Here is a 26434-nt window from a genome sequence, read left to right on the forward strand (position 1 = left end):
ATCATGCCTTACCGCATAGGTTGTCCACCATGGCTGCAAGCAAGCGCATGGAAGATAACACGTACAGAGGGCACTGGAAAACCGAGATATAAAGACGTACATAAAAAAGCAACCATGGGTCAAAATCGTTTCGTGCACGACCTCATTGTTTCGGACTCGGAGTGCTGAAGACGCTGCGATGCGTCTGACAACTGATTTCGCTGTAACTCTTTACTAGTCGCGTTGTCCATGCACTCAAGAGCAAAAGCTAACACGGCAATCTAAGTTTACCGAAAGCCTTAATTCGAGATCAGCTCCTGCAAACAATTTAAAGTCTTGTACGACTCTCGGAGGTTATGCAGATATAATTAACAAGTTTTATACAGTCGAATTCAAACTAAAAAGGAATTGATAGTTTGATACATCAATTATTTTATGTAAGAAACTCGCTACAGATAGGCATATCTGTAACCCAGAAGCAAGAATACCTGTAAGTCGACCCATTTTTCAAATTTTGAAAATCCGATGTGGGGGGGGGGGGGGGGGTCGACTTAGAATCGAAACCAAAGCATCGCACCATAAATAAAGGCGAGACAAAGGAGATATCAGGCATGCTACAGTGTGGTTGCATTTTTCGCTGCAGGGCTCCGTCGAATCGCTCTTGGTGCTGGCCTTGAGCAGCTGCTATGTCAACGCGCAGAACCAGCAATCCCATCCCGGGCGAGGCGGCCGATGGTGGCTGTCGATGAGCAGCAAACCGGCACCAGCCCACTCCCCACACGTGGCCGCAGATTGCGCCTGCTGATAAGCGGTGACGGCCCGATAATGCATTCGCGTTCTACTCTCAATAGGCATCGTCCAAGTTTTTTTTTTTACTTTCAACCGCGCTCAGGGGAGCGTCGACAGTTGACGGAAGGGCCGCTGTTCCAATCGCGGCGGCACCCCCACTCGGAACCGCAGTGTCGCCGGGGTGTCGATAGCCGACGGAAGAGCCGACGCCGCTCACGCGTAGTTACGCATTCTACTATACTGCCGGCCGCGTTTCACACGTTTTTAATGCAGTGCTTCGACATTTTTGCTCCGGTTCCGGTAGGCGACCGCGTTAGTTCACAGCTACATTCAAGATGGCTGTCATTCTTTACGCTGAAGAAACGAACTGCGCGCCGGGCCGCAAGTTCGACGTTCGCAACGTGTGATACAGGTGTGACAGCAGCAGCGAGGCTAAATTTTCAGCTGTTCCACGCGATGTCGTTATGTTTGCGAAGTGCGGGATTTCGCTGCGCGACGATGTTAGAGCGACGAGCTGTGGGACCGCAGCAGCGATCACGACGGCAGCGCTAGTGAGGACGATAGCGCAAGTGTGGACAAGTAGTCCAGTGACTAATCCATTTTCGTTTTGGAATGTGCCCATGGGCGCTCCGGCGCGTGGCAGCCGATAGCGGCTGGCGATAAGCGGAGGCCGCAGGATAGTGCTATCGCGTTCTATTATCAAAGGCTAAGTGTTAATACCTCCAAGTTTTTTTCAGAAATGTGATGTGGGGCGAGGGGGGTCGACTTACAATCGTGTACGTTGCACCCACGTCACGCGCTTCTTGCAGCGACGCGGTGCCCGCCAGCCTGCTGAGAGCGCGCTGCTCGCTGGGTATTGCTAGGCCTAGCCTGGTTCGCATCAAAGCCGCAGGTACGGTGGTTTTAAACTAGGCAATGCCTATTACAAGATGCCTAATCCTGTTACCATATGCTATAAATAGAAAAAAAATTATTATAAAGTTAAGGTACAGATGGTTTCCGCACCCACCTTGGCAGTAAAGCGAGCCAGGCAATCGAGGCCGCCGTTAAGCCTTAGTTGGGTTGGCTTCACTGCTTCACAGCGATGAGGCGTGGAAAATGGGTACAATAGACCAATGCCTCCTGAAGAACATGCCTGAAGCGTCTCGATTTCAATGGGCCCCGAGATCGCTACGAAATTGCGCAGACTGGCCGCTAGGCGGCGCTAAATGATGACCCTCAATTTCGGTTTGAATGGCTGGGAGACTGAAGTGCGGCGCCCGATCATGCTGTTTTATCCTTATTTTCGGTCCTTGAGCAACAACTTTTTTTTGTTAATGACAAAAAAACGTTTTTGAATGTCTCAGAGTGCAGCAAATGCTTAAGTCTGAGCTGACTTCCATATAATACTGAAAGAGGATCATCAGTTTCGATTTCGAAATCTGAAAGCGTGCTATGCACGCCGTTCTATCATGCTGTTAGGACCTTTTGTCTGCTGCACAATCAGTAACTTCTGGGCGATTTACAACAAAAGGAACATGTTCGAAACATCCAAGTGCTTGAAGTGGCTAGAAATGCAGCAAAATAAGTATTTACACTGCATGATGCATGGTTGTATATTGTACTGCTGCCAATGGCAAGAAATCAATTACTACTTCGGACAAGCAAAAAGGAAAAATAATCCATGAGATAGAATACGGACTGGAGGAAGTCAGGAATTACCTGTGCTCTCAACTGTAGCCAGGTAACCCGTGGGAAAGGAGGACTGCATGGCGCTCAATGGATGGAAGCCTCCCAGATATTCATAGCCCCTCTATAATGTCCACACTCAAATGGTTGTCAAATTTTATTCCAGAGAAATGGCGTACCTAGGCTGTGAGTGGTTTCTTCTAAGCAGAGGGTAGCAACACTTAGCACCAGTCCTAAGCTGGCTGCTACTTTCAGCTGGTAATTTTATGCAAGAAAGCAGTATTAATTCCTTATGAATGGTATGTGGTGTGGCAGAAGAAAGCAACATATCCTCATTTATCAAAGAATGAGAAGAGGGCAGCTGGCTCCTCCTAAAGTTGGATCGATCTATTGCTGAAAACTAGATATTAATATATCTCCCTTGGTCAAACAAGTTAACATTTCTATTGCACTTTGCTGCACGAAGTGTCAATATTAAGAATGTTTGCTGAACAGGTCTAAACACCTTCCAAAAAATGAAATTGATGTTGAATTTGTGCACATGAGCTGGCTATGATCAGATACAGCTAAAGTCTGCATTGAAAGCTCCACCCACACTCACGACTACTCCACATTAATTTTTCGCGGCAAGAAAACGATCCGTTCTTGAGGCTTTTCTTGTTGCCTAAACAAAGCTAATCACTAGACTAAACAAACTCGCATGGTCACCTTGTTACTAAATTATGAATGCAAGAATTTTAGTGCCTGACTTTAATAGAGTGAAAATTAATATGTTGCTTTTGTTTGCTGCAGAGATTGGTTAGTGGAGGCCTAGTGGTCTGAGCATCCATCTCATATGTGGGAGGTGCAGGGTTTGCTCCCCAGTGCGCCAAGTACATGCCAGTTTCCAATTGGTACAAGCTTTCCCCTGGCCCGGTGTTAGACTTCTCTGGGAGTGAAATGGTTGAAAATGGGTCTTCGAGCCCACTTTGTGTCGACAAAAACACCTTGTGCCATGGTGCTCTTCGGCTAAAGCTGCCTTAGCACCATTCAAATTCAACCATAGTTAATGGAGTAATACTCAAACCCATGGGCCACTGCTGCCAACAGCTGTTCTTTCTTAGTTGTATTCTACTACAGCAAACATAGCTTGCAATCAAGCTGAAGCTTCACCTTCACCTGCTGGAAGCAGGTTGCAGATACTTCATACTGTGGGAGCAGTTACTTTGCTTGTTGCCTAATACAACAGCTTAGTTGCATTCTCAAACTTTTCATACTTGTTCAGCATCTAATCTAAATGTTACGCATCAGTCAAAGAAGTAAGTGGAGCTTCACTGATGCTCCAATCTTAGTCTATCACACAAAAACACGCTACCAAAAGCACAAAACTTTTATGGACAAGCAATGTGCCGCCTGAAGAGTAGCCTGCAAAACGATCATGGTGGCTGTGCTGTAGTGGACAAAATAAAATGCCTCCATCACGTTAAATGTCTGTAGATGTCCTGTAAGGAACATAAGTGACTTGCAAGAAAAATTGCCAAAGGGCTGCTGATCGGCCTGCCGCACCCACGTATCCAGTATGACATATGGGCATACTCAGCACTAAATCCAGTGTTTTGGAGGAATAAAGTTGCACCCTTTTGCCAATGCTATCAAAACGTCAAGACATGCTCGGTGAGATGGATGACTCAATGCTACACATTTTGCGATTACCACGAGCATTTTAAGCGAGGCTTCAAGTGGTCCTCCGAACTAGCCGCTACCTGTACGTGGTTGGTGTTCTCATCTTCTCAGCACCGGTCATCAACAACAGCTTGATAAAAATGCACATTTGCATCCATAAACAGAATTCATGAGCCATTACATTTACTCAGCAGCTTTATAGTGATACAGCAGTAATTTCCAACAATTACGGCTTCTTCTCAGGGTGACACAGAGGTCTGCATGAAGCCAAAATCGTATTGTTCCTGAGAAGAATCCTATCATTACCATTTGCATGGCACTTGTCAGGAATGTTGGGGCATTATGCTCTCAGGTGGCACAGGAGCAAAGGCTGAAATTTTGCACCCTGCTGTCTAAACTTGGGCAGCACACAAGGTTTTCCACTTTGTAGTGACAGCTGTAAGAGGGCCTCCCTTTTTGGGCAAATGGTGTTATCAGTGTAGTACAGTCAACTTTCAATCACTTAAATTCAGAGGACCAAAAATTTATTCGAATTACATGGAGTTTGAATTATGGGAAGCCTTTAACTGCACCTGTTGTTGTCAGGGCCAAAGCATCAGTTGAAATAAACCAGACCTTCGAATTAACCAGGATCTATTTAGGTGGTAACCGAATGGTCCCATATATTCTGCAACAGGTAAAAAGAATGTTATCCAGATGGGCCTGAATCACAACGAACACGTGGGCTGGGCTGTGGGCCTGCACCCACACCCCAGGAAGCAGGGATGCAGTACAGGCCTTGCCACTTGTTTGCCCCAGGACTCGGTGAAAGCTCTAGGAGTTGCGGGAGGCATCTTCATTGAATGACAGTTGGCCGGACTGCTGGAACCATGCATGTTTAAAGAAGTTTCTGGCTTATATCACTGACAGTTCACCGAGAGTTTTGGCAGAGGTGGAGGAATGGGAGAAAGATTTCTGCATTTCCTTTGAACCAAGAGCAAGGTTGTCAGCCTATGAACCACACATGCTCTAATATTAGTCCCATTGACAAAACTTTGCCCTCTTCAAAACTATGGCCTTGTCAACATGACTATAAAATCATTGCATCACCACTTCTGAAGCCAAACTTAACATTAGCAGTACAGTGGAATTAGCTAATACAGCAACACATTGTCGGTATACAAAGCCATGAGTTTTGATTTCCCACCATGCACATGTAGCAGGAACTGTGTAGTAGTCAGTCACTTATACAGGGAAATTTAGGCCACCGTGGTGGCTCAGTGGTTACGGTGCTCGGCTGCTGACCCGAAAGAGGCGAGCTCGATCCCGGCCGTGGCGATCAAATTTCGATGCAGCCGAAATTCTAGAGGCCCGTGTACGGTGGGATGTCAGAGCACATTAAAGAACCCCAGGTGGTCGAAATTTCCGGAGCGCTCCCTTACGCTATCCCTCATAGCCTGAGTCGCTTTGGGACGTCAAACCCCCATAAACCATAAACCATACAGGGAAATTTAGCATGGAGGATAACACTGAGCCAGGCAAAGACAGGGAATTATGAAAGTTTCATTTTTTTTCTGGTCGGGCAAAAAAATCAAGTGATGTTTCTTGAGCTGAAATTTGGGTAAAAATCAGGTTATAAAGCAAGGAGTTCCATAGGGGGGGCTTTTCAAGATATTTTTTGCACCATAAAGAATTTACTGTAAGTGCTCGTTTTTGAGTGAGAAAAAAATTGCTGTACTTTTTGCTCATTATTTTCAAAAATGGCACTAAAAATGGAATGTGCACAATGAGACATTATTCTTCTAATTTATTTCATCTATTCTGTAATGCACGTTACCTCCTGCATAGCACTTCTAGAGCCGTGAAAGATCTGCTTGCTTTGTTTGTACACTTAGAAAAAATTCATTCAGTATCAAGGCACCCAAAATCCCTGTTGTAGGACGTCGTTGGTGTGGTTTAGTGCTTGGTACAATGATGTCAATAAGGAGCCTGGTCTCTACTTGTGTTTTGGTCTCTCACTTCTAAACATACTTTTCAAATTTATCCTCAAATGAAGTAGAGTCATGAATAACAAGCGTCAAGAAAGGCTTAAAACCTTCAATTAACTGAAAACACCTATCTGGAATAAGCACATGTTATCACGTCTTTCCTGTGCTGTATGCTCATCTTTGTGGACCGGAAAACTTCCTTCTCTAGAAGGCGCAATTTCAGGTAGAGATTAGATTTAATACAATATTCAGGAAATCTGTTCGGGGAGCTAAAATCGGGTAAAACCCAAAAATTAAGGGCCCTATATGTACTGTACTATGGAAACTAAGAATGATTATAGCGGTAGAGGTAAGACTGCCTTTGTGAACCTAAAGTATTTTTCACAGAGTGCAAAACACAAAACACTCAAAATATATACATGGGCTAAATGGAAGCCCCTTCAGGTGCCTGTTTTGTTTTGTTCAAAAATAATTATTTTCCTGCCTAAAGAGTATATTCAGGTCTTAAGAAAGGCAATTCATTAGTTTTTTAGTGCAAAGGGCCAGCAGTTAAGTTTTTACAAGGATATACAAAATTCCGCACAAAGTGCCAGGTTGGTTAGAAATAGTAACATCGAAATGCCCTAATTTGTCAAGTAAGTGCCCGAGGGATTGTGGAATCACTTTATGTTTTGAAGGTGCTCATTACTCTCGACATAGAGCAAAATCAACTGATGTTATTATTGGCGGCTAAATCTGTCTGCAGAAAAATGGCGGATGACGTGCTACACAGCTCACTGTTAAGTGAAATATTATTCACTACGTTCACTGTACGGCATAAAAAAACCACATTTGTGACAAGAAGGATGCTAAATTTGACTGAAACAATGAAACCACACCTAGGTGCAGCACACTCTTAGAAAAAGCTATGTGTTTGCTGTGTACACAATTGTGTACAAAGCATCCAAAGGGTAAGAGGGCAACTCCGAAGGTTTTTCCAATATTTTGAGCTATTGATTGAATCACAATCCTTGGAGCCCCATGTCTCCGGCTTAACAAACTGTTTTTCAAAATACCAAGTAGAACAATTTTAAAAGAACAAAAACAGCAAACCAAAACGAAAACTCTGTTCATGGCCAGAGACGATGCTTTGGTTTACGCAGCAATGACATCACATACAGTACTCAAAAAACTCTTGTACATGTGTTGAATGGCTGAAATAGCAACACGAAATGACACTTAGGTCATAAAATGCGTAATATGACTTAATACAATCTTAATAACTTGTTGTTCATGTGGGAAGTGGGTAATAATATACTATTACTGTTTGTGACGTCAGATATGCAGCGTTGCCCGCAGAAATCGCCTGAAATGAGGCCACAAAAATGGCAAACTTTAAAATTGATGCCTGCAGGGATTAATTGCCGCACAGCTCCCAAACTTGGTTGAAAGGATCAAGGCAAAGAGGAAAATATACAGTAGAAGTTTCATTAGAATATGAATATATATACAAAAAGCCCCAGGGGTTGCCGTTTAAAGAAGTCGTTCTGTATGGTAACATGCCATGAATCAAGGCTCTTCAATAAGAAGCTAGGTAGTGGCCGAGATCACTCAAGATAACTTGTTTGCTGCAGGTTTTTCCTTGCATTGCTGACATGAAAAACGGGGCATTTCTTAAACACAAGGCCGCAACTTTGACTCCCATTCTCTCTTAGCAGCCATTAGTGGTGCAGATAATTAAAAAAACTCCCTTAAAAATCATACCATTTTTCTCCTTCTTTGAGCAGGAGATGCAGAGCGGTAATGAATTTTTTTTCTGTCTAGTACAAGAAGGTACCTAGACATATGGTATGAGAGAAAAACTGATCAATAAACACTTAGCTGCTTATGAACATCCATATATATAAGCATTGGGTTACATAGCATAAGAGCACAAAACACAGTGGCACAATAAAGCATTGCAAGACATGCTGTTCATATGCTAGCTTTTGTTGTTTTTTCAAAATGGTGGCCCCTACTAGCACAAAGCTAAAGTTCAACTCTCTTCATAATGATAGTCAGCCGCTAGAGCATCACAGTTAGGAGGTACATATTCAAGAACTAGTGTTTCTGCTTCGTTCAGGAGTTTGGAGTTCAACAGTGTCTCAAAGATGTCGCTCATGCCAAGTGCCTTTAAGGTGCTTGCATGGAACAGGAGCAATCTCTGCAAGAAAAAAAAAGCATTACTGTCTAGAAAGAACTTGATGTGCATTTCAGCACAGTGTTTAGAAGGGCTTGCCTACTTTCTCAGTGAGCCTGTTGTTCTGGTTTGGGAGTTTCTCTATTATGGCAGTGCTGTCAATTGCTCTTCCGACTGTCCACAACTGCAGGTAGATATCTTTATAGATTTCTACATGAGAGCCATAATGAAAATAAAAAGCATTACCTTAGAAAAATGATAAGGCTTTGAGCGGACTTTGTGACCCTTTGGGAAGTAAACTTCGAAATACACCCTGTCAGCAAGAGGGACACTCTTCTCGCCTGCAGCGTGCATCTTCATTTTCATGAGCTTCACTTTCTGTGCCGTAGGAGATAAGCTTGCTTTGCTTGATATAGGTTTCTCAACTGGCTTCTTGGATTCTAGAGAGAAAAAAAAATAAGGTAAAGGCGTAATGCAGAGGAAAGAAGTGGCACATTACTGGTTCTTGGAAACTAGAAAGGTACAACCTTAATAGCAAAGTCATTCACAGTTTTAGGACTGAAGAAAGAACCACAAATGTTTGTCAAGTGCACCAATTATTGCATTTGGCCAGCTGGTGGCATAGTTGCTGCTCAAAATGTCACAAGCCTATTTCATGCAGGAACTATGTTTGAAATTAGGCAGACATGTATGTTTGCTGCCATGATCTAAGCAGTACTTCTAAGTAGAAAAGTGTGAGGGAAACCTAGCAGCACTTGTTAAGCAGATACAATCACAGGGATGTGCATAAGTGCGTTGGAGCATGCTTTGCGGCATGGAAAAAGTCAATCTGGAGCAGCTTCCCCAAGTTTTGTAGCATGAATGTGATGTTGCGAACTGTGATGAAAACGAGCGTTTTTACTTTTAATGAACAAAAAAAGTCTCCTGACCTAAGGCATGAAATGCTGATACCTCACAGCACACAACACACAAAAACTTATAAGCATAGACAGAAACTGCTGTAAAAATAAGCATGTGATCAAGAAAATTCCATATGCTTACAGTCATTGCATCTTTCCAGGTCCAGTCAATATTGCTTAGCCACTTTTAAGTCACTGTGGTTTCTGAGCTTCACATGTTCTAGTGAGTCAACCTGTATACAATCCTGAACATGCATTCTGCCTAGACCACCACCTTCTTACAAGTGATAGCCTTTATATATGTAGCAAGAATTCTGCATGCACTGTTTTAAACATGCATGCTCAGAAAAAAGAATAAAAAAACATTAACCATCAAGAAAAGAAAACAAGGGGGAGGAAAGTGCACCGGACAAATCATGGCCAGACCCAAGTTGCCCAAGCCGAGCCGTGACAACATGAAGCTGCATGTCAGATTGACATGGCCATTCAACATCAAGCTGAATGCTGCATGCAGGCCACCCTTCTCAACCAACACACGTAGGCATCAACCCTGCATTTGAAGAAACACACAGTAGATCTAACACAGCGGTACAGTTCGAAACAATAGGTAAACATTTCCCCGCTGCAGCTGGCCTACAGTGTTGTGAAGTATTTACTTTAAAACTGAATGTTATCCTTGATAATGAGGAAACAAAAGCGTAGCCATAGCGGTCAAGATGCAAATGCAGTAACTGCTTCTGCTCCCATGCTAATTGAGCAGAGGCTGGTGCTCTCAGCATCACCGTAGAACACCATGAAGTGCTTTTTGCGACATAATAGTTGTCTTACCTAGTATTTTTTTCACTACCTTTGTCGTAAGGGGCATGTGCTCCGACTGTGATGGCAGGCATTTGCATTTATGGTCTTGAGCATGCCGGTGCCGCACACAGAAATTATCCGCACAGAGACCACATGTTATTGGGGTCAGCTCTTTTTGTGAGCAGTCACCGAAACTGCAGCAGAAGAGCGTTCCAGTACGACTGCACCTTGCCTCCTTGTCTGTCAGCACATGAGTCTGGGCGGCAAAAGACGTTCAGCGAGCATTGCATGACACTCTTCTTCCGCACAATTTATAGTCAGAGAGACTCAATCGTTTGTATACCTGGACTCGATCACACACATGCGCATCTGAGGTTCGATGATCACTGCTGTTAACGAATGCGCGATGGTACACAAGGTGCATTAGTCAAATGCGTTACGACACGAATAGAACTTTCGAAACAACGGCTCTGCATAATGCTTACCAGAATGTGTTCTTGCAGTGCACACACTCGAAAGGTAAAAAATCTGAAAACGACAGTCAGAATCAGACAATCTGAAAACGATTACGTAAAACGAGAGCACACGGTTACCGTAACTTGCACGCATGATCGGATTCAGTCTTTCCTCATTTACTGATTTACCTTTCCTTACTGATTTATTCATAGAAATGTGCATTGACCAGAACAACGAAACATGATAAATAATGTCGCCCTCTGCGTCTGGTTCTCTAAATGAATATCGCAATTACAACACCAAACTGTTTCACACTCTCCACACGATCACATATGTGAAACGTCACACATAATGGCTCCGTTTTCTAGAGCAACGAATAGGATATAAATAAGCTACTTACCTAAGCGATTGCATGATTCCACGTGACAGTGTTTACCCAGCTGAGGCAGCTCTGCCATAACTTTACTCATACAAATCGAAATCGATGAGGAGTACCACGATATCGTTTTACAGCCTTCCCATAGATGTTTACTTTAATCACTGCGCCTCGATTAATCGGATTTCAGCTAAACACATGATTTAACATAAATTGGCAGTGATTTTAGGTCGACACGTATTGATGCCAATGCAAAAAAAAGACAGTGAGGCCCAGTCAGCCGCGGCAGCCAAACGCAGGCGGCGAACAGCTGGCTAGGCTAGCTAGACTACTGGTTTCGACTACTTGCGGCTTCCCTCGGCCTGCGTTTGAGTTTAACATTTGTTGCTAAGAAAATCCTTGGAACATTCTGTACTAAACCAATTGTATCTGCAATACAGTAATTTAAAATGTCTGCATATTTTATTTTCAAGACTGTGAGACTCTGGGACAAATGTCGTTAGTGCAGCACACAATCAATCCAATCCACTAAAAAAAGAAGTGGGGGCGCACGTTCATAGTAGTTCGTCATACGCTGTCCGCGTGTTCGGATTCCGCGGTGAACGCATCAAAATTTTGCCATGAATTTTGTTCCTTGTCTCACATGGATCCCTCGAGGGGTAGCCAAGGCAAACCCTCAAAAAGTAAAACTGCTCAGTGAACAGCTGAAAGAGCTTATAGAAAAGGGTGCGCCCGACAGCAAAAATGTGGACGGCATGGACGATATGGAAGACTGCAAAGCAGAGGCGTCCGAAGACGACATTACTGCCAAGTACGGCCTGGACACGTACGACGATGAAGACAGCGAAGCGCCGCAGCTGGGAAATCTTGGTTCTCTTGCTGTCTACGCAAACAACGCCGACGACCCTTACTTGGACCCACAGCACGGTGAAGATAGCGAGGAAGAAATTGACGACTTCACCATAAGACCCACGGACAACTTGATTGCGGTGGCACGTGTTGATGAAGATACGTGCGCTACTGTTGAGGTCTATGTCAACAACCACCAGGAAGAGCACCTCTACGTTCACCATGACATCATGCTGCCTGCCTATCCACTGTGCTTAGAATGGATGAACTTCGATCCGACAGACCCGAATCCAGGTAACTACTTGGCAGTTGGCGACATGACTCCTGTGATCAGCGTCTGGGACTTGGACTTAGTTGACAGCTTAGAGCCTGCTTACAAGCTAGGAAAAAAGGCTAAAAAGAAAAAGAATGCAGTGAAGGCTACAATGATGCACAAAGACGCGGTTCTGAGCCTATCATGGAACAAGCAAGTCAGACATTTGCTCGCAAGTGGATCGGCCGATCACAAAGCCCTCGTTTGGGACTTGGATGCGGGTGTCCCTGCTAGGTGCCTCTCAGCCCACAAGGAAAAAGTTCAGTCCGTCGTTTGGCATCCGTTTGAAAGTCATACTCTACTGACAGGAGCATGTGACAGCACCGTGAAACTTTGGGATTGCAGAAGCAGTGATGCTAGCTTCAAGTCTTGGACTGTTGACGGCGAAGTGGAGAAAGTCTTGTGGAACCACTTTGATCCCTTTTACTTTTACGTCTCCACAGACAGCGGTCTTGTGTATGGCTTTGATGCTCGTACAGATCAAGCTGTGTTCACTTTGTCAGCCCACACCAAGGGTGTCACTGGAATGGCATTGAGTGCCTACTGCCCTGGCTGTCTCATCACAGCCTCTGAAGACAAATCGCTTAAGGTATGGGACATATTGGATCACAAGCCTGTATTTGTCTTTGAAAAGGAAGCACTGACTGTTGGCTCTGTGCTTACATTAGCCAGTTCCCCCGATGAGCCCTTCGTGGTGGCTGTTGGAGGTGACAATAAGACACTTGGGTTTGCAGTGGTTGACCTGAAAGAATGGGCTGGGTTGAGCTGCTTTGAAGGCCGGAAGCTGCTCAGAGCAGAAGTACAGACAGATGATGCCAACATGGAGACAGATGTTCCTGCAGGGGCACTTGGTGGCCTTTCGCTTGACACCTAAATTTCTGCTTGCTTACTAACACGCAGTGTATTGGCTCAATATGCCTTGTAGCTGGACTTTGCTCAGCAATAAAGGCACAGGCAAACTTCTGGAATTTTAAAGCACACTTTATTCTTTTGATGACTGCACATAGAACTGCCCCCTTGATCTGTGAAACCCAAGTTATGACTTCTCAACAGGCTGGCCGCATCTTCTGCAGTTCATAGATGGCTTCCTGCAGAACTTCTCTGCTTATTCCTGTTAGAACACCAATTGCTTCTATACTCCCAGGATCCAAATTAACAAATGCTTCCCAGTCAACCTACAGACAAGACACATAGTGAGGTTCTTTCCAGGTATATCAGTGTAAAATGGCTCACCTCATTTTCTTCGAAGCTTCTGGCATATTTGCCGAGACCTAGTGCTTGCAGAATGCTCATTACTCCACCTGAGAGAAGTAAGCAAAGATCTAGATTCAACTACAGTTGACACTTTCGGTTACCAAGATAACAAAGGCAGCCCATATATCCACTGTGACTTTTTTTTGTGACAAAACAACTTGTTGCAATCCACAGATAAGCCTGCTGCATAGGTGAATAAGAGTTCTGCATTTATTTATATTCCTGCAATGTTATGGAGCATTCTGAATGTGATCTATTACTGGGATTTATCTGTTCATAAAAGCAGCTTAGATTTATTAGCAGAAGTTTTTATCTACTAGCTGATTAATAAATAAGCAAGGCTTGGTCTCCAGACTTGATCAATAGTCATCAGCAATTTTCATTGCCACTGTGGGCACTAATACCAAACTAAATATTTTCTGTGTGCTGATGGTGACATCAAAAGGGAAACACGTAATCTCAGTTGCACATTTTCTTTTTTCAAATGATGCGTTACACATTAAATACATGGTTCACCATGTGGCATTTATTTATGACTGTCATATTGAACTATTGTTAAGATGCGTTCAGAGTGTAGGCCATGTGACGCATGAAAAAACTGCAATATAATTGCTCATACGTAGTTTAAATTCACCACAGTAATTAGGCCAGCCTGCTTCAAAAGCTGGAATGACAACAGTGCATTGGAAGTTGCATATCAGTTTTTTTTTTCATGCCCTGTGTGACCCGACGCTACTAACGCATAACAGCCATCAGTCGGCTGATGAAACCACAATGGAAACTGCACCAAGAAGAAATTCAATTATAAATTATTGAGCAGTTGTAGGCGAATACCATGTGATGAACTATATATTCTAATGTCTTGTGCATCATTTGAAAGAAGAAAACAAGCAGCTAAAATTAGGTGTCTATGGTCCATTGAAGGTACCGCAATAATCACGAATAATCAGTGGTAATGTTGTTGGTTGTTGATGACCGGTGGAATTTTTTTTACCAATTAATAAGTTTGTAGGAGAGAAGAAAGGCTGACAGGCCTTTAATGTTGGTGAAAAAACAGCGCACAAGCAGACACAGACAGAAAGAAGGGACAAGCGCTGTGTCTGTCTGTGTCTGCTTGTGCGCTGTTTTTTCACCAAGATGCAAAACCAACTAGCCCATTCAGCTGCTTTACAGGCCTTTAATGATTTGTTGTGCCAGTCACCATACCTTGCGGCATTTCATGGAGTGAGATGGACTTGCTTAGCCTGTAGGTAATATCTGAAGTGGTACTATGATGAACAAGGAAAAACAGCTGCAGTTGCTTTGGTGCCTAATTGCTACAGAATCATTCATTTGGTAAATAAGCATCTTATGCCACTGCAATTTGTTTTTTGTTTTTTTTGCCATCAACTCATGCAATCTAGTTATATCTGAGGCTGTAATGCAATTTTATATTTTTATTTGGGCTTGATATAAGTATGTGCAAGCAGAATTGCATGTCCTTGATAAATAAAGAGCGCATTTGTTTGCTTACCAGAGCTCTCAGATTCAGTTAAAGGAGGCTGTTTCAGGTGATGAAATTTTGGCTCAATGGCCCTTCTTGTGAGCTGCACAGAAATGGAACAACATTCATTTTAAAGTGCCTACAGATTTCTTGGTAAACACACACCTTTTGTGAGTGCGTCCCGATAGCACTATCTGGCAAGGCTGCTTGAACGCCTTCCAGCATTTTCTTATAGTTTGTAAGTGATGGTGGTGCTGCCCAGAAAACAGAGTCTACTTCGGGGAAAATCTGAGGGGAGATAAAATATCAGTACTAAGAAATAATTCACATAATTTTTTTTGTCATATGACATGAACTGTAGGGGCCGAAAGTTCCCAGGATGTGTGAATGGCGATCTAGGCATATAGCTGTGATATGTACAGTTGCCTGATTTCAGTAGCACACATTAGAGAAGCCAAGTCAAAGTGCAGTCTTGAATTACAGGCATACAACAAAGCTATGCACTTTTGGTTGCTGCTTGTGTGTCCTGGGGACTTTTGTCCCGAAAAGTACAGTTGCGCTCGGTATGACTTAATATGTGTTTAGAGCTTCCTTCACGAAGCAAGAGAGCTGGTGGTGGTCGAAATGCATTCACGTAGCCAAAAATTGCTTTCTGCAATGAGTGTCACAGTGTACTTAATTGCTATGGAGTGAAAACTGCACAACTGCTGCTGGCATGGTGCAGGTAATTTTGAACACAACTGCACATACACAAATACAAGGCAAACAGGTGAGAGCCAGTGCTGAAGGTGAACTGCAAACACTTGTAGGTGAAGACAATGCTTTTTCATGCTTGATACAATTACACCAATGTTGCTCCAGCACCAAGTTCCACTTACTAAATTTGGTACGATATGTGTCTGGTTTCCCCACATTTTTTTCAAGCAAACAAGATAAAAAAAAATGTGATTAGCAGCTGCATTTTAGAGCAAAATTAGTCTTAGAGGCCCCTTACATTAAAAATGCTACTTGTGATATCATCACATCAGTTCATATTTAATTTTGCTTGACCTTATTTGAGCTCATGATTAAATATCGTTGATTGACGAGAATTTTTATTCATGACTTACTGTTTCAGGTGATGTAAAAGAAATATCTAAAGCAGGTACTGTCTCATGTGTTGTTGATGTGCTCATTGACTGCAGGTCCACAGCCAGAGAGCTGGGTAAGCTGGCTGCCCAACCAATGCTTGTTAGTAGTGGCTGTCTGCCTCTCCATGTTGTCAGCTTCTGTGTTACACTGCCAATCCACTCCTAGAATGCAGTGTTTAAAACCAAAAAGCGATGTTACACATTTGTCAAAATACGAGCTACTGTAGCATGATGTAGCACAAGTCGTGTGCTACATTTGAAGTCAACGATACCCCCGCTTTAGTTCCACGTACATTTAGTGCTGTGCTGTGGTGAAGCATTGCATAAGTTGCATGTTGCATCAGTGGTCCCTTTTGAATTTGAAGGACAGCATGATCTGTATTCATTTCCGCCATATTTCTACCTTTTACTTGATTAGCAGTTTCAATACAAGCAATATTATGTTTTTATTACTATTTTTGTGCTTTGATACAAAAGGAAGGCTAGTTCTTTCCTGTCTTTTCAGTACAGTTGAACTATATCAATAAATTAAAAAATGCAGCTACTGGTGAGGATATGGGAATGACCTTCCGCAATATAGCAGAAAACTGGCATTTCTATCTGCCCCATGCTAATAAAAAGCACCTATCAAAGTTTACTTACCTTCAGCACTTTCAGGTGCTGTGAGTCATTCGTCTTTCTAAAAAGTTATTCACAAGTTTAATAAGCTGGCCAAATTGCAGTGTGGCTTCCGTTAGTTCCCCCCATTTTCCACCAAATGAAAAAAACCCTGAAATATCAAGTGCACCTCTCTGTTTCAGCCGCTAATTGTGATGACAAGCCAGCAACTGTTTCATCAGCCAGCATTTGGATAATCTTGGTGTTGCCATTCTCTGAAAACAAAGTGAGAATGACGACTTAGGCATGTGCCTGATTTATATAACATGCAAACCTTTAAAGCTCTACAGACCAAGATAACAAGCAATGTCAAGAGCAGTGGCACCATTGAATGCTTCCGTGTAGACATCAGCACCTGAGCTAATGAGGTAGCGAGCAACGTGTAGTTGCCTGTGAAAAGAAGGAAAAAAGAATTAAAAAGACAGACATTGACCATAAGGTTTCTTTAAAGAGAGGTTCTGAACATTCAGTCATGTAATTTGGTTTAAAAAAAAAAAAGGTGGCTACGAATACCACATGATACCCGTGATATACAGCATGCATGAGAGCTGTCCAGCCAGCTGAGCAGTCTTGCATTTCCAGGTCTGCATTGCTTTCTACCAGAAGTGCTACAGCATCAATGTAACCCAATATGGCTGCTTGCATCAGTGGAGTGGTGCCTTTTTTTGAGTGACACCAGTTACAACATGGTGGATGTTCCTCCAAAATTCTTCTGACTTCATTCAAATCACCTAAAGAAATCAGGAGTGCAAGTATAACACATCAGCTCAACAAAATTCAAACTACAACATTGCGGCAACTGGGTCACGGGCCCATTGTCGTTTTGGCTGTGTATATTTGGTGATACAATTCTTACATTTAATGAGCCATGTCTCACATTCTTCCTACCTTAAAAAAAAGTAAGGCTTCAAAAATCAAGGTTGCAATAACAAATTAAAGAAGAAAAGTTTCACAACTCATACTGGTTTCACAAGCGGTGATTGTTTTGGCTTCAAATAGTTGAGCACACTGCAAAAAAGTCTGTCGATGACGTATGTTGATTCCATTTCACCCTAAGCAGGCATTGGAAAATTTAATCATCTTTATTTACTCCGTTTCATGCATACCAGTAAACACTGCCATAAATAGTGCACCTGTTTGCGCAAGCTAAATCAGCGCCCGAAAAATAGTTCGCCATACAACCAAAGTGAACAGAGGCATATTTGGTTTGACAAATGTATCAACTACCATGACTGGCAACCTCCTGCACTTTGTTTTACCTCTTGCCACATTTTCATCCTACGACTCATCGCGACTTCGAGAAGAATGACATATGGTGGCATGGTTTGCGGCTGATAGGACTAATCGCTCAGGCTCCATATGCACCTAAAAAGTAATGCACACACTGTTGATATAGCCAGAGGGCTGAAACACAGCACCCCGCAGCTTCGACAGCGATTCTGAATGCTAGCTCTTCGTTTTGTACAGCTCTTTGTTTTCATCCAAACACTCGCCAAGGCTTCGAGAGGAACGAATGATATTTGGTGGAGTAATATGGTTTTGTGGGTGCACTACTTCCGCAGCCTCCGCTGCATTGCCTGCTGGTTATGAAACAGAGTGTATAGATTAGCATTACAAATGTAAAGAGTAGCTGTGCAGAGTGACTTACATGTAAAAGGTTGCACAATGTCAAGAATGAAATTGATATGAAACTGCTCAAAGCAGTTCTGCATGTACAGAAGAGTGTTGACTGCTTTCCTTCCTCGCTAACGCTGTCTATCTGTGTTCTACCATTTCCCCATATTCCTAGCAGCTGCTGTTCAGGCGCTAGCCCTGAGCAAGTCAGTTACAGTAGCTCGCACCCCCTCCTACTTGCCTTTTTTCCTAAGTAAATGTTACAATAAAATACAGGACGAAGTTCAGTAAGAAAGGTATGAAATGTTGACACTTTATTGACCATGTCTAAAGATGACCTGTCTGAAAACTTCCTTGTGAGGTCTAAAGAGAAAAAGCAGAATTTTCAAGTAACTTGTAGTATGTGAGCTTAGTCTGAGGACGTAGTTGTTGGTTTCATTGTGTCAACTACTGCCTTTTGCCATGGTGTTTCCCAGTTTATGCAAAATGTGCAAGTGGCCAAAATCAAGCTCATCAAGTGCTTTATGTACTTTAGTGCAATGGAAGAAACTCGGGACAGTGGTTCCTCTTTAGAATATTTAATGAGAAGTGTTTACTCGGAATTTTTACAAATTTACGTTTGGAAGCTTTCTTGTATCTTTGATGGCTGAAATGTTAATAATCCACCTAATTAGGTTGATTGACTGCATACTGATTCCACTCCTTGAATAGGATACCATAATGGTTGAGTGCCACCTGCTTATGGGAGTCACCATGGTTCCATCTCAAACCAAGTCAAGTATAAGGGATAGAACACGTTCTGTGATACCGCATTAGTTTTATCCTTGCATAATGAAAATTTTTTTCAGAGCTAAATCGCTGTCTATGTGGCTGCCAAGAATACGTAAAAATTTCCTATATAGACAAAACATTGACTTACATGCTACAATAGCATCAAATATGTCAGTGACGTTTGGGTTGTGCTCTGTAGGAAATGGACAAAACAAAGTCAAAGGCGCAATGAGGACATTATATGCAATGAAATATGCATTATATGCAATATGCAATGAGGACATTAGAACTTGGCTTCTAGCCAATTAGAAAAAAACATTGGCTTGGCAGAAAGAGTAGGATGAAAACATACAGCCCTCATTCTGCTATTCTGAGCGCCTCTGGAAGGAAGGCTGCATTTAGGAGGCATTGCAAACAGGTAAGCTGGTTTGTTAGCACTGTTAAAGAGAAAATAAAACTACAAATGCAGTGGACCTTCATTAGAGCAAGGCCACTTCGTTTAAAAGTTTATAAAGGTCCTGATATGAGTGCACGTGTTTTAGACTGCATTATTGAAAGGGCATTGTCGTAGCGCAAGGTGTTAGCCAGTGCAGTCGTGAAGAACTAGATGGAGGTGCAGAGGGGCTGATTTTTCGCGTTCTCTCTTTTCACTTTGAAGCAAATAACTTTGCAAATTCCATGCTGTAGCATTATACCATGACCTTTCACAGGTGCACATTATCAGATGCACACAATTTGTGATGGAGGAGGTCACAAAATCCTTACATTTGAGTGCTGCCTGTCAACAGGCACCACCACAATTTCATCTCGCTCAAGTCAATGAAGAGGAAATGAATCGGGAGGAATAGAAGGTGAACGAAGAAAGCTGAAATTTGGGTGAGTTGGTAAGCATTCATGGTGGGTGAACAGCGCAACAAAGGCAGGACAAAGGCAAGACAAGCGCTGACTAGCAACTGAGTTTATTGAAGAACGAACCACTTTTCATTCTTCAATAAACTCAGTTGCTAGTTAGCGCTTGTCTTGCCTTTGTCCTACCTTTGTTGCGCTGTTCACCCACCATGGGTGAATGAGGAGATGTGACAAGCACAATGAGACTGCCCAAGCTGTGTGTACCACCTGCTGCAAAAGCTTCCAAGAAAATACAGCCGTGGTCAGAGTGTGGGTGCAAATGTTCATAGGTGAGACACCTCCATTCATTTGTTCACACATACAAGCTGGTGAATGGCAGTGGAGTTCCCCCTTCACACATCTAATAATAAGATTAGTGAGTGGCAGCAATGAGTAGCTTTGGACTTGCCACAGTCATAGGTGCCTTGGTTTGAAAGCTTTTGCAACAGAAGGTGCTTCGTAGCGCCTCGAAACTACCTTTTGCACTCACTGCCTCATATTTGTTGGCGAGCGTATAAAAACGAAAGAAGCAAGTATAGTGGCGATAAATGCTGTGTTCTCAGGTGTGCTGGCATCTGGCAGAAACACTTGCAGGGAGCTGCTTATTTGCACTTCTTTTTACTGCATCTAAATGAATACGCATTCAAGTCGCCAGTTTAAAACAATCTGTTTCTTTCACTGTCTGACGTAGGTACCTTGGAAGTGCTGAAATTCATTGTGATGAATGCACTGTAATGAGTGCATTATACTTTCGAAGTTTCCATGGTCTATAGAGAAACTTATGCTCCAGGTTTTCTTCTCAGTCCTGTTTACTTCCTCCAATTTTACATTTATCGGGAATACCTCGAGAAGTGATCTTGCCTGAAAAAGTTTATGCCCTCATGTACTACCTCGAACAACCCGGCGCCAACACGCCCCAATGTTGGAATTTATTTTCATCGCGCTTTTACCTGGGTAGTACGAAAAAGAAGCGAGTCGTCCTAGAATGTATCGTGGACAAGTCTAGGGTCTTTTTGCTATCACCGAAGTAAAAGCGCGGTGAAAAAAAATTGAAACAGCGGAGCGTGTTGGCACTGAGTTGTTCGTGTATCTTTCCATCAAGGTAGTACGTATCCAGTTTGGGAGCACTGAGCTGCAAAAGAAAAAATTTAATGTTTTTGATAGCAAGATGCCATAAAATAGTTTAAGATGACATGTGTGGCTTAATGTCCCAAAACTGTACATGGGCTATGAAGGGCACCGTAGTGGATGAATATGGATTAATTTTGACCACCTGATCTTTTTGGCCACCTGCCGACATGACTGAACACAACCACTGATATCACACAGCACACTGGTGTTTTTGCAGTTTGCCTCCGTAGAAATGTGGCCACCGTGGCCACCATGGCCAGGATTTGATCTTGTCACACTGGGTTCAGTATTCGTATGCCATAGTCACTGAGGCACTGCAGCGGTTCAGCAGTGCAAGAGGCATCTAAAGGGCGTCTTTAGGGGCTTTTCGAAGTTTCCATGGTCTATTGAGAAATATATGCTCCAGGTTTTCTCTGAAGTCCTGTTTACTTCCTCCAAGTTTGGCATCCATGTGACATTTCATTTGGACGCAAATCGATTTTAAAGTTTGCCGTTTGCTCTCAGTTCAGTGCAGTGTTGCTATGGGCAACACTGCATTTTCGACGCCACAAATATTCCCCGCACATTAATAATCACTCCCCACTGCATTAACAAAATTTTTAGGCTTGTATTATATCGTCTCAGGCATTTTATGAAAGGACTCATCATTTTCACTCGCTCTTTAAGGGGGGACATGGCTCTTAAATACCAAAATATAGCAAAAAAAAAAATGATTTTTTGATAATTCTTGTATCTGCTTGTATGCTTAATTTTTTATGTGCTCCCAAAGTTTCATTGCTGAGATCAATCGGGAAGTTCTCTAAATAAACTGTTTCGTGAACAGTAGCAGCTGTGCATTGCAGGAAAACGCTCGAATAATGGACGTTTTTATTTTTTACGGTTTTGTGCCTAGATACTCAGCTTGTGGACCAAATTTCTTCAAGACTGTTCCATCTATTTTGACCCAGTTTGTTTTCTTGCACTCCTTTGATCATAGTGCGGATCAGGATAGTATTTGTTTTTCGAATTTGTAAATTTTAAATTTCTTCTGTGAAATTTTCTTATCACCCTGCATATGTCAATGTATATTGCATTGCAAAAGATTTGAAACCAAAAAAAAATTTGTTTTGCAAAAAAAAAAAAATCTATGAATGTCGACCTGTAATACAGCAGTAGGAATTCAATGAATGTTGAACCAGTCTTCCGCCACATTTTAACTCTGCATCCTTTTCAGAAGATTTAGAGGAAAAACATATATTAGAAAACAATTTTCTGGAGTTGTAAGAGTAAAATTTTGTGAGAGTAGTTATAAAATTATTTCTTATGTGCTAAAAAATTGCATGAAAATGCATCAAGAACTAGAAAAATTTTTGCTGAAAGATGTGTCCCTTTTAAGCCACAAGTGTTTTTGTAGTAATGTTTGTGACGTTATCTCTGTGTCACACAAAGCATCATCCCTGGCCACAGACTGAGTTGCGGTTTTGGTACGCTGTTCTCACTGTTTAAAATGGTTCCACTTAGTAAATTGATCAAAAACAGCTTGCTATGGTGGAGAGAGGGGACTCTAAGGAATGTGATTTGACTATCATTTCAAAATATTGAAAAAAACCCCCGGCGTTGCTCTTTAAGAGATGGCCATCTAGAAGGCCAAGCATGTTGTTAGAGGTGATACTGGCTGACTGCCTTTGTGACCCAACCGCAAAAGTGTCATCATAAAATGCCGTGTAATATAAAACGCATATAAATATAATATTTATACAAGACCTGACTACGAATGAAGCAGTAATTTTTGTGCAGCAGCTCTTTCAGTACAGCTTGTAATAGCTTAACACACAGTGTTTACTGTATTCAGACAAGTAGCACCAAGTCTCTGTCCTTTAAACGGGAATCAAGCAAATTTTACATAGTTATCACACGCATGACATTGGGAGTCAATCTGCAGAGACATGCAGCAGCTGCACATGGCTTTACCTTGCTGTGCCACCTGTGCAATACTTCGAAGATATTCGGCTACCTCCATTTTTGCACACGCTGTGGCTACATCCAGTGCAGTTTGGCCATAAAAGTTGTTCTGGTTTGGGTTTGCCCGGTGGTGCATAAGCACCTGTGCAGCACGCAGATGGCCTCCACTAGCAGCCAGCATGAGAGGACTAGCACCTGTAAGTATGTGTGCAGTGCCCGGTATTAAGAATGGGGCTACAAGTTCGCACCTTGTTTTACACCTGCCTAATGATAGCCAAGCTACAAGAAAGTGAAATCATTTTTCTTTTATTTGTGGCAGTAAAGGAAGTTACTGTGCATGTCCTTTTGTAGCTTTAGGGGTAAACCTTTTTCAATGGCTTGCAGGTAGTAATAGTGGCATTTAACATACAAGTATGCCAGGCTTAAAAATATACAACTAGATAACTGAGCATCGCATCTACAGTGTGCTAAATGCAAAAAAAAGTAACAATAGCTTTGTTATTTCTAACAGTAAATTATCACCCAGGCCTGTTATTGAAAAAGTAGGCTAAAGGGCCCTAAAGAACAAGTGACCAGTGTGAAAGCTTTGGTCAGTGGGCATAATAACATGAGATTTGAAACGGGGCAAGCAGAGGTTTGGTTTGGTTTATGGGGGTTAAACGTCCCAAAGCGACCCAGGCTATGAGGGACGCCATACATATATATGCACCTTGCTATCATTAATATTACCCATTGAACCAACATGGTCCTTGACCTTAACGCTGTGCTTGTAACGCTGTACCAGAACTTTAGATGCAATAAATTGAGACCTGTTTCAGAGTGCACAACAGAAGGGACACAAAAACGAGCTTCATGACTACACTCAGGCCATTTACCAGTAGCTAGGAGCACTTGGTTCACAGAGCTGCCTCGCTGAAGAAGGGCACCAATGACTGATACATGGCCGTTTACAGCAGCAGCGCCTAAAGGTGTAAGCACTGAGCCACAATGCACAGCGCTGTCTGCAGTGTCTGCTCCTGCTTCCAGAAGGAGGCAAACAGCCGAGTGGTGGCCTCCTCCAGCAGCCAAAGCCAGCGCACCTACACCTGTTCAGAAAGCGACACAGCGCATGCAGAGACAGCAACACAACTCATTTTGTTTATGCTAGTCTTTATGTTCCAAATTAGTTACATGATATAGCAAATGCTGCTGCAATATGTGCTGCACTGGTTTTGAGCCCTTCACTGTGTGCCAAAATATCTGCAAACGGGTGCTATTAAAGCTTTACCCTTTAGCGCCCGGTGCCACAAAATCACAACATAGCGTTTCCACGCTGTGTACTCATTGGTTATTACATGGAGCTTGAATACAACATTTGGTGTCGACATGTTTCCAGTTGCGAGCAATTTTTCACCGAAATGCTTGGAGCCACTATAAGAAAGCTAGGTGAAGAAAAGGCGGAGCAAATATGCGACTTCCAGGTAGCGTTCGAAAACTACCTGTCTCTCATTTTCTGAAAACTTTTGTGGAAAAAAATAGGAAAACATTTGTTGGATAAAATATTGTCTGTTGTCCCTGGCTCTTCAAGTTGGTCTTTCACACAGTTCAGACTAGCTGCACAAAATGGACCAAATGCCCATTGTTTCAAATTCGTGACATACCATTTTCTCCAAGTTCAGCGTCGATAACAAATAGTTGATAATGTGTTTTTAATGTGGGTACATTAGCTGGCATAACGTGGCAGCAATAATTTTTTACTTTGATTCCTCTGTAATTTGGTCATTAAAGAGGTTAAAGTAAGTAATGGGCTCTTGTGAGGCACAATTAGGGCCCTTTGTTTTTGAGTAAAACACAATTTATCCCGTTCTTCCACCCCAAGCAGAGTTTTTAAAAATGAAATTAAACTTGATTCCTACCTGAAAATGCATCTTAAATCGTCAGTGTACAAAGCTGAAGGTACTGCACAGAAACTAGCAAATGTCTTATACTACTGCAGTGGCTTTTTCAGTTAGCTGATGGTTTTAAATCTCTTCTGATGCTTGTTATCCACTGCATGGTTTCATCTATGGATAAGTTTGAAAAGTAGGTCTCAGAAGTGAGAACACAGGCACTAACCGGACTTTTCGTTGGTAATGACACCCTCCTCGGAGGCTGTTGGACATTTATAATGGCTGCGCTAATTGTGAATGATTTTGCAATGCATGTATAAACACATACAGGTCTAGTAGAGACTTGCAAGTGCTGCACATGAGGAATGGTAATACACACAACTAAATAGCTGTAATTACACAGAATAGAAATAGGACGCGGACAGCACTTTCTTAGCCAAGCTGCCATTTCTAGACTGTTTATGAGGTAAAACTTCTTTTTGGGCTAGCTGGTACATCTCAATCTTGTACCACTTCACACAAACACAGGCACACCACAAGAAAGGAAACAGACACACAGTGCTTGTGTGTTGTCTTCATTCTTATAGTGCGTCTGTGTTCACGAGAAGTATAACACAAGATTGTTTACGAGGTAATGAGTGCAAACAGAGAGCTATATGTGAAACAGCTATGTGTGCTAAGAGTAACTTATTTTTGCCGGAAAAAATGACACAAAAAAATGTGATTTATTAAAACACCTGTTGAATAACCACATTTCTGGTTTTGGTTTTACAGGGTTTAACGTCCTAAAGCGACTTAGGCTACAGAGACACCGTAGTGGAGGGCTCTGGATAATTTCGACCACTTGGGGTTCTTTAACGTGCACTGACATCACACAGTACATGGGCCTTTAGCAATTCGCCTTCATCGAAATGCGACCGCCGCGGCCAGGATCGATCCCGCGTCTTTCAGGGCAGCCAGAGCACCATAACCACTGATCCACCACGGCGGCATTTCTACCAGAATTTCAAATCGGAAAATAGCGCCCATTTCTACCTCCGCGAATTCCGGATTAAATAAAACCCGAAAAAGAAGGGCCCTAGAAAAAATAGATGGCTTGAGAAGGGATCTTTTTTTTATTATTTGTTTAAAATATGAGCGTCGGCAGTGTGAGCAAGGTCAAACGGCTCTGGTATAAGGAAGAAGTTTTGGACAAGAACAAAAAAAAAAAAACTAGGAGAGAGAGAGAGCAAGAAAAGTTCATAGCGGACAGAAAAAGGCATTCGAAGAGTAAAACGCTACAACTGCACAAACCTAAGCGGCCGGTTGCATTCACAGTTGCGCCATGGTGTAATAGAAGAGCCACCACAGATACCTGACCATGCTGTGCGGCGTGCATGAGCGGTGTCCAACCGTAGTTGTTCGCCAGATTAACATCGGCGCTTTGCCCAATAAGGTATTCAGCCAGAATTTTGTACCCGTTCGTGGCTGCAATTTGCAATCCTGTTGTACCTTCTGCATCTTGGGCGTCAACGGCAGCTCCTGGAACGGGGAATCAGTTGTACATTAAACGAGGAAAGCGACACAACTTCGGTAATGGAGAAAAAGTACTAACGATTTGTCAACGAACTACGTACTGCTGGCAAATCGTTTTCTAAACACAAAGACAAAAATGACGCGACTTTCTCCATTGATTCACTGTTGTTCATTGTTTGCATCAAAGTAATAAACTGGCGTTTTATGTAACTCGGCCTACGCGTGGGAAGTTCGTTTCGTAGTAAAGCGAATGTGCCGCGCTCGCTTG

General features: G+C 42.6%; 3 protein-coding genes and 1 long non-coding RNA gene across 9 annotated transcripts; 2 read left to right on the forward strand and 2 right to left on the reverse strand.

The window, feature by feature from the left end:
• Positions 1 to 4605: 4605 nt before the first annotated feature.
• LOC144113537 (AN1-type zinc finger protein 1-like) lies at positions 4606 to 11088 on the reverse strand. 2 transcript variants are annotated; one of them, XM_077646662.1, is made up of 7 exons: positions 10777 to 11088; positions 10406 to 10448; positions 10264 to 10309; positions 9951 to 10176; positions 8470 to 8663; positions 8327 to 8407; positions 4606 to 8247 (listed from the first exon to the last, which is right to left on the reverse strand). In XM_077646662.1, exons 1-7 carry the CDS (start codon positions 10844 to 10846, stop codon positions 8080 to 8082), a joined length of 828 nt encoding a protein of 275 aa, XP_077502788.1. In that variant the 5' UTR covers positions 10847 to 11088; the 3' UTR covers positions 4606 to 8079. The 2 variants fall into 2 exon arrangements, with proteins under 2 accessions (XP_077502788.1, XP_077502789.1); XM_077646663.1 differs by lacking the exon at positions 10264 to 10309.
• A 193-nt stretch (positions 11089 to 11281) lies between these two features.
• On the forward strand, positions 11282 to 12889 carry LOC144113536 (periodic tryptophan protein 1 homolog). The gene has a single exon (XM_077646661.1). It carries the CDS (start codon positions 11373 to 11375, stop codon positions 12786 to 12788), a length of 1416 nt encoding a protein of 471 aa, XP_077502787.1. The 5' UTR covers positions 11282 to 11372; the 3' UTR covers positions 12789 to 12889.
• Positions 12890 to 12958: 69 nt separating this feature from the next.
• LOC144113535 (ankyrin repeat and SAM domain-containing protein 6-like) lies at positions 12959 to 26428 on the reverse strand. Of its 5 annotated transcripts, none has more exons than XM_077646657.1 (14): positions 26268 to 26428; positions 26109 to 26172; positions 23659 to 23868; positions 22793 to 22978; positions 18972 to 19016; positions 16962 to 17169; positions 16731 to 16828; positions 16569 to 16653; positions 16424 to 16460; positions 15761 to 15943; positions 14817 to 14939; positions 14682 to 14754; positions 13148 to 13215; positions 12959 to 13089 (listed from the first exon to the last, which is right to left on the reverse strand). In XM_077646657.1, exons 1-14 carry the CDS (start codon positions 26346 to 26348, stop codon positions 12961 to 12963), a joined length of 1590 nt encoding a protein of 529 aa, XP_077502783.1. In that variant the 5' UTR covers positions 26349 to 26428; the 3' UTR covers positions 12959 to 12960. The 5 variants fall into 5 exon arrangements, with proteins under 5 accessions (XP_077502783.1, XP_077502785.1, XP_077502786.1 ...); XM_077646659.1 differs by having other exon boundaries at positions 25945 to 26172; XM_077646660.1 differs by having other exon boundaries at positions 26246 to 26428.
• On the forward strand, positions 13212 to 14680 carry LOC144113540 (uncharacterized). Its single transcript, XR_013310817.1, has 2 exons — positions 13212 to 14200; positions 14342 to 14680. It is a non-coding gene; the product is annotated as an uncharacterized LOC144113540 (long non-coding RNA).
• Positions 26429 to 26434: the final 6 nt, after the last annotated feature.

Source organism: Amblyomma americanum, chromosome 1 (genome assembly GCF_052857255.1).
Source record: "Amblyomma americanum isolate KBUSLIRL-KWMA chromosome 1, ASM5285725v1, whole genome shotgun sequence".
In the NCBI taxonomy this organism is placed as follows: Eukaryota; Metazoa; Arthropoda; class Arachnida; order Ixodida; family Ixodidae; genus Amblyomma; species Amblyomma americanum.

Coding starts and splice junctions, on each gene's coding strand:
- LOC144113537 (XM_077646662.1), bottom strand. CDS start 10,846: ATGAGTAAAGTTATGGCAGAGCTGCCTCAGCTGGGTAAACACTGTCAC. Junction 10,310..10,405: donor CACTGCAAGAACACATTCTG/GTAAGCATTATG, acceptor ATTCGTTAACAG/CAGTGATCATCGAACCTCAG. Junction 10,177..10,263: donor ATGTGTGTGATCGAGTCCAG/GTATACAAACGA, acceptor TTTGCCGCCCAG/ACTCATGTGCTGACAGACAA.
- LOC144113536 (XM_077646661.1), top strand. CDS start 11,373: ATGAATTTTGTTCCTTGTCTCACATGGATCCCTCGAGGGGTAGCCAAG.
- LOC144113535 (XM_077646656.1), bottom strand. CDS start 26,348: ATGCAAACAATGAACAACAGTGAATCAATGGAGAAAGTCGCGTCATTT. Junction 17,170..18,971: donor ATTTGATGCTATTGTAGCAT/GTAAGTCAATGT, acceptor TGATTTCTTTAG/GTGATTTGAATGAAGTCAGA. Junction 14,755..14,816: donor TCGGGACGCACTCACAAAAG/GTGTGTGTTTAC, acceptor ATTTCTGTGCAG/CTCACAAGAAGGGCCATTGA.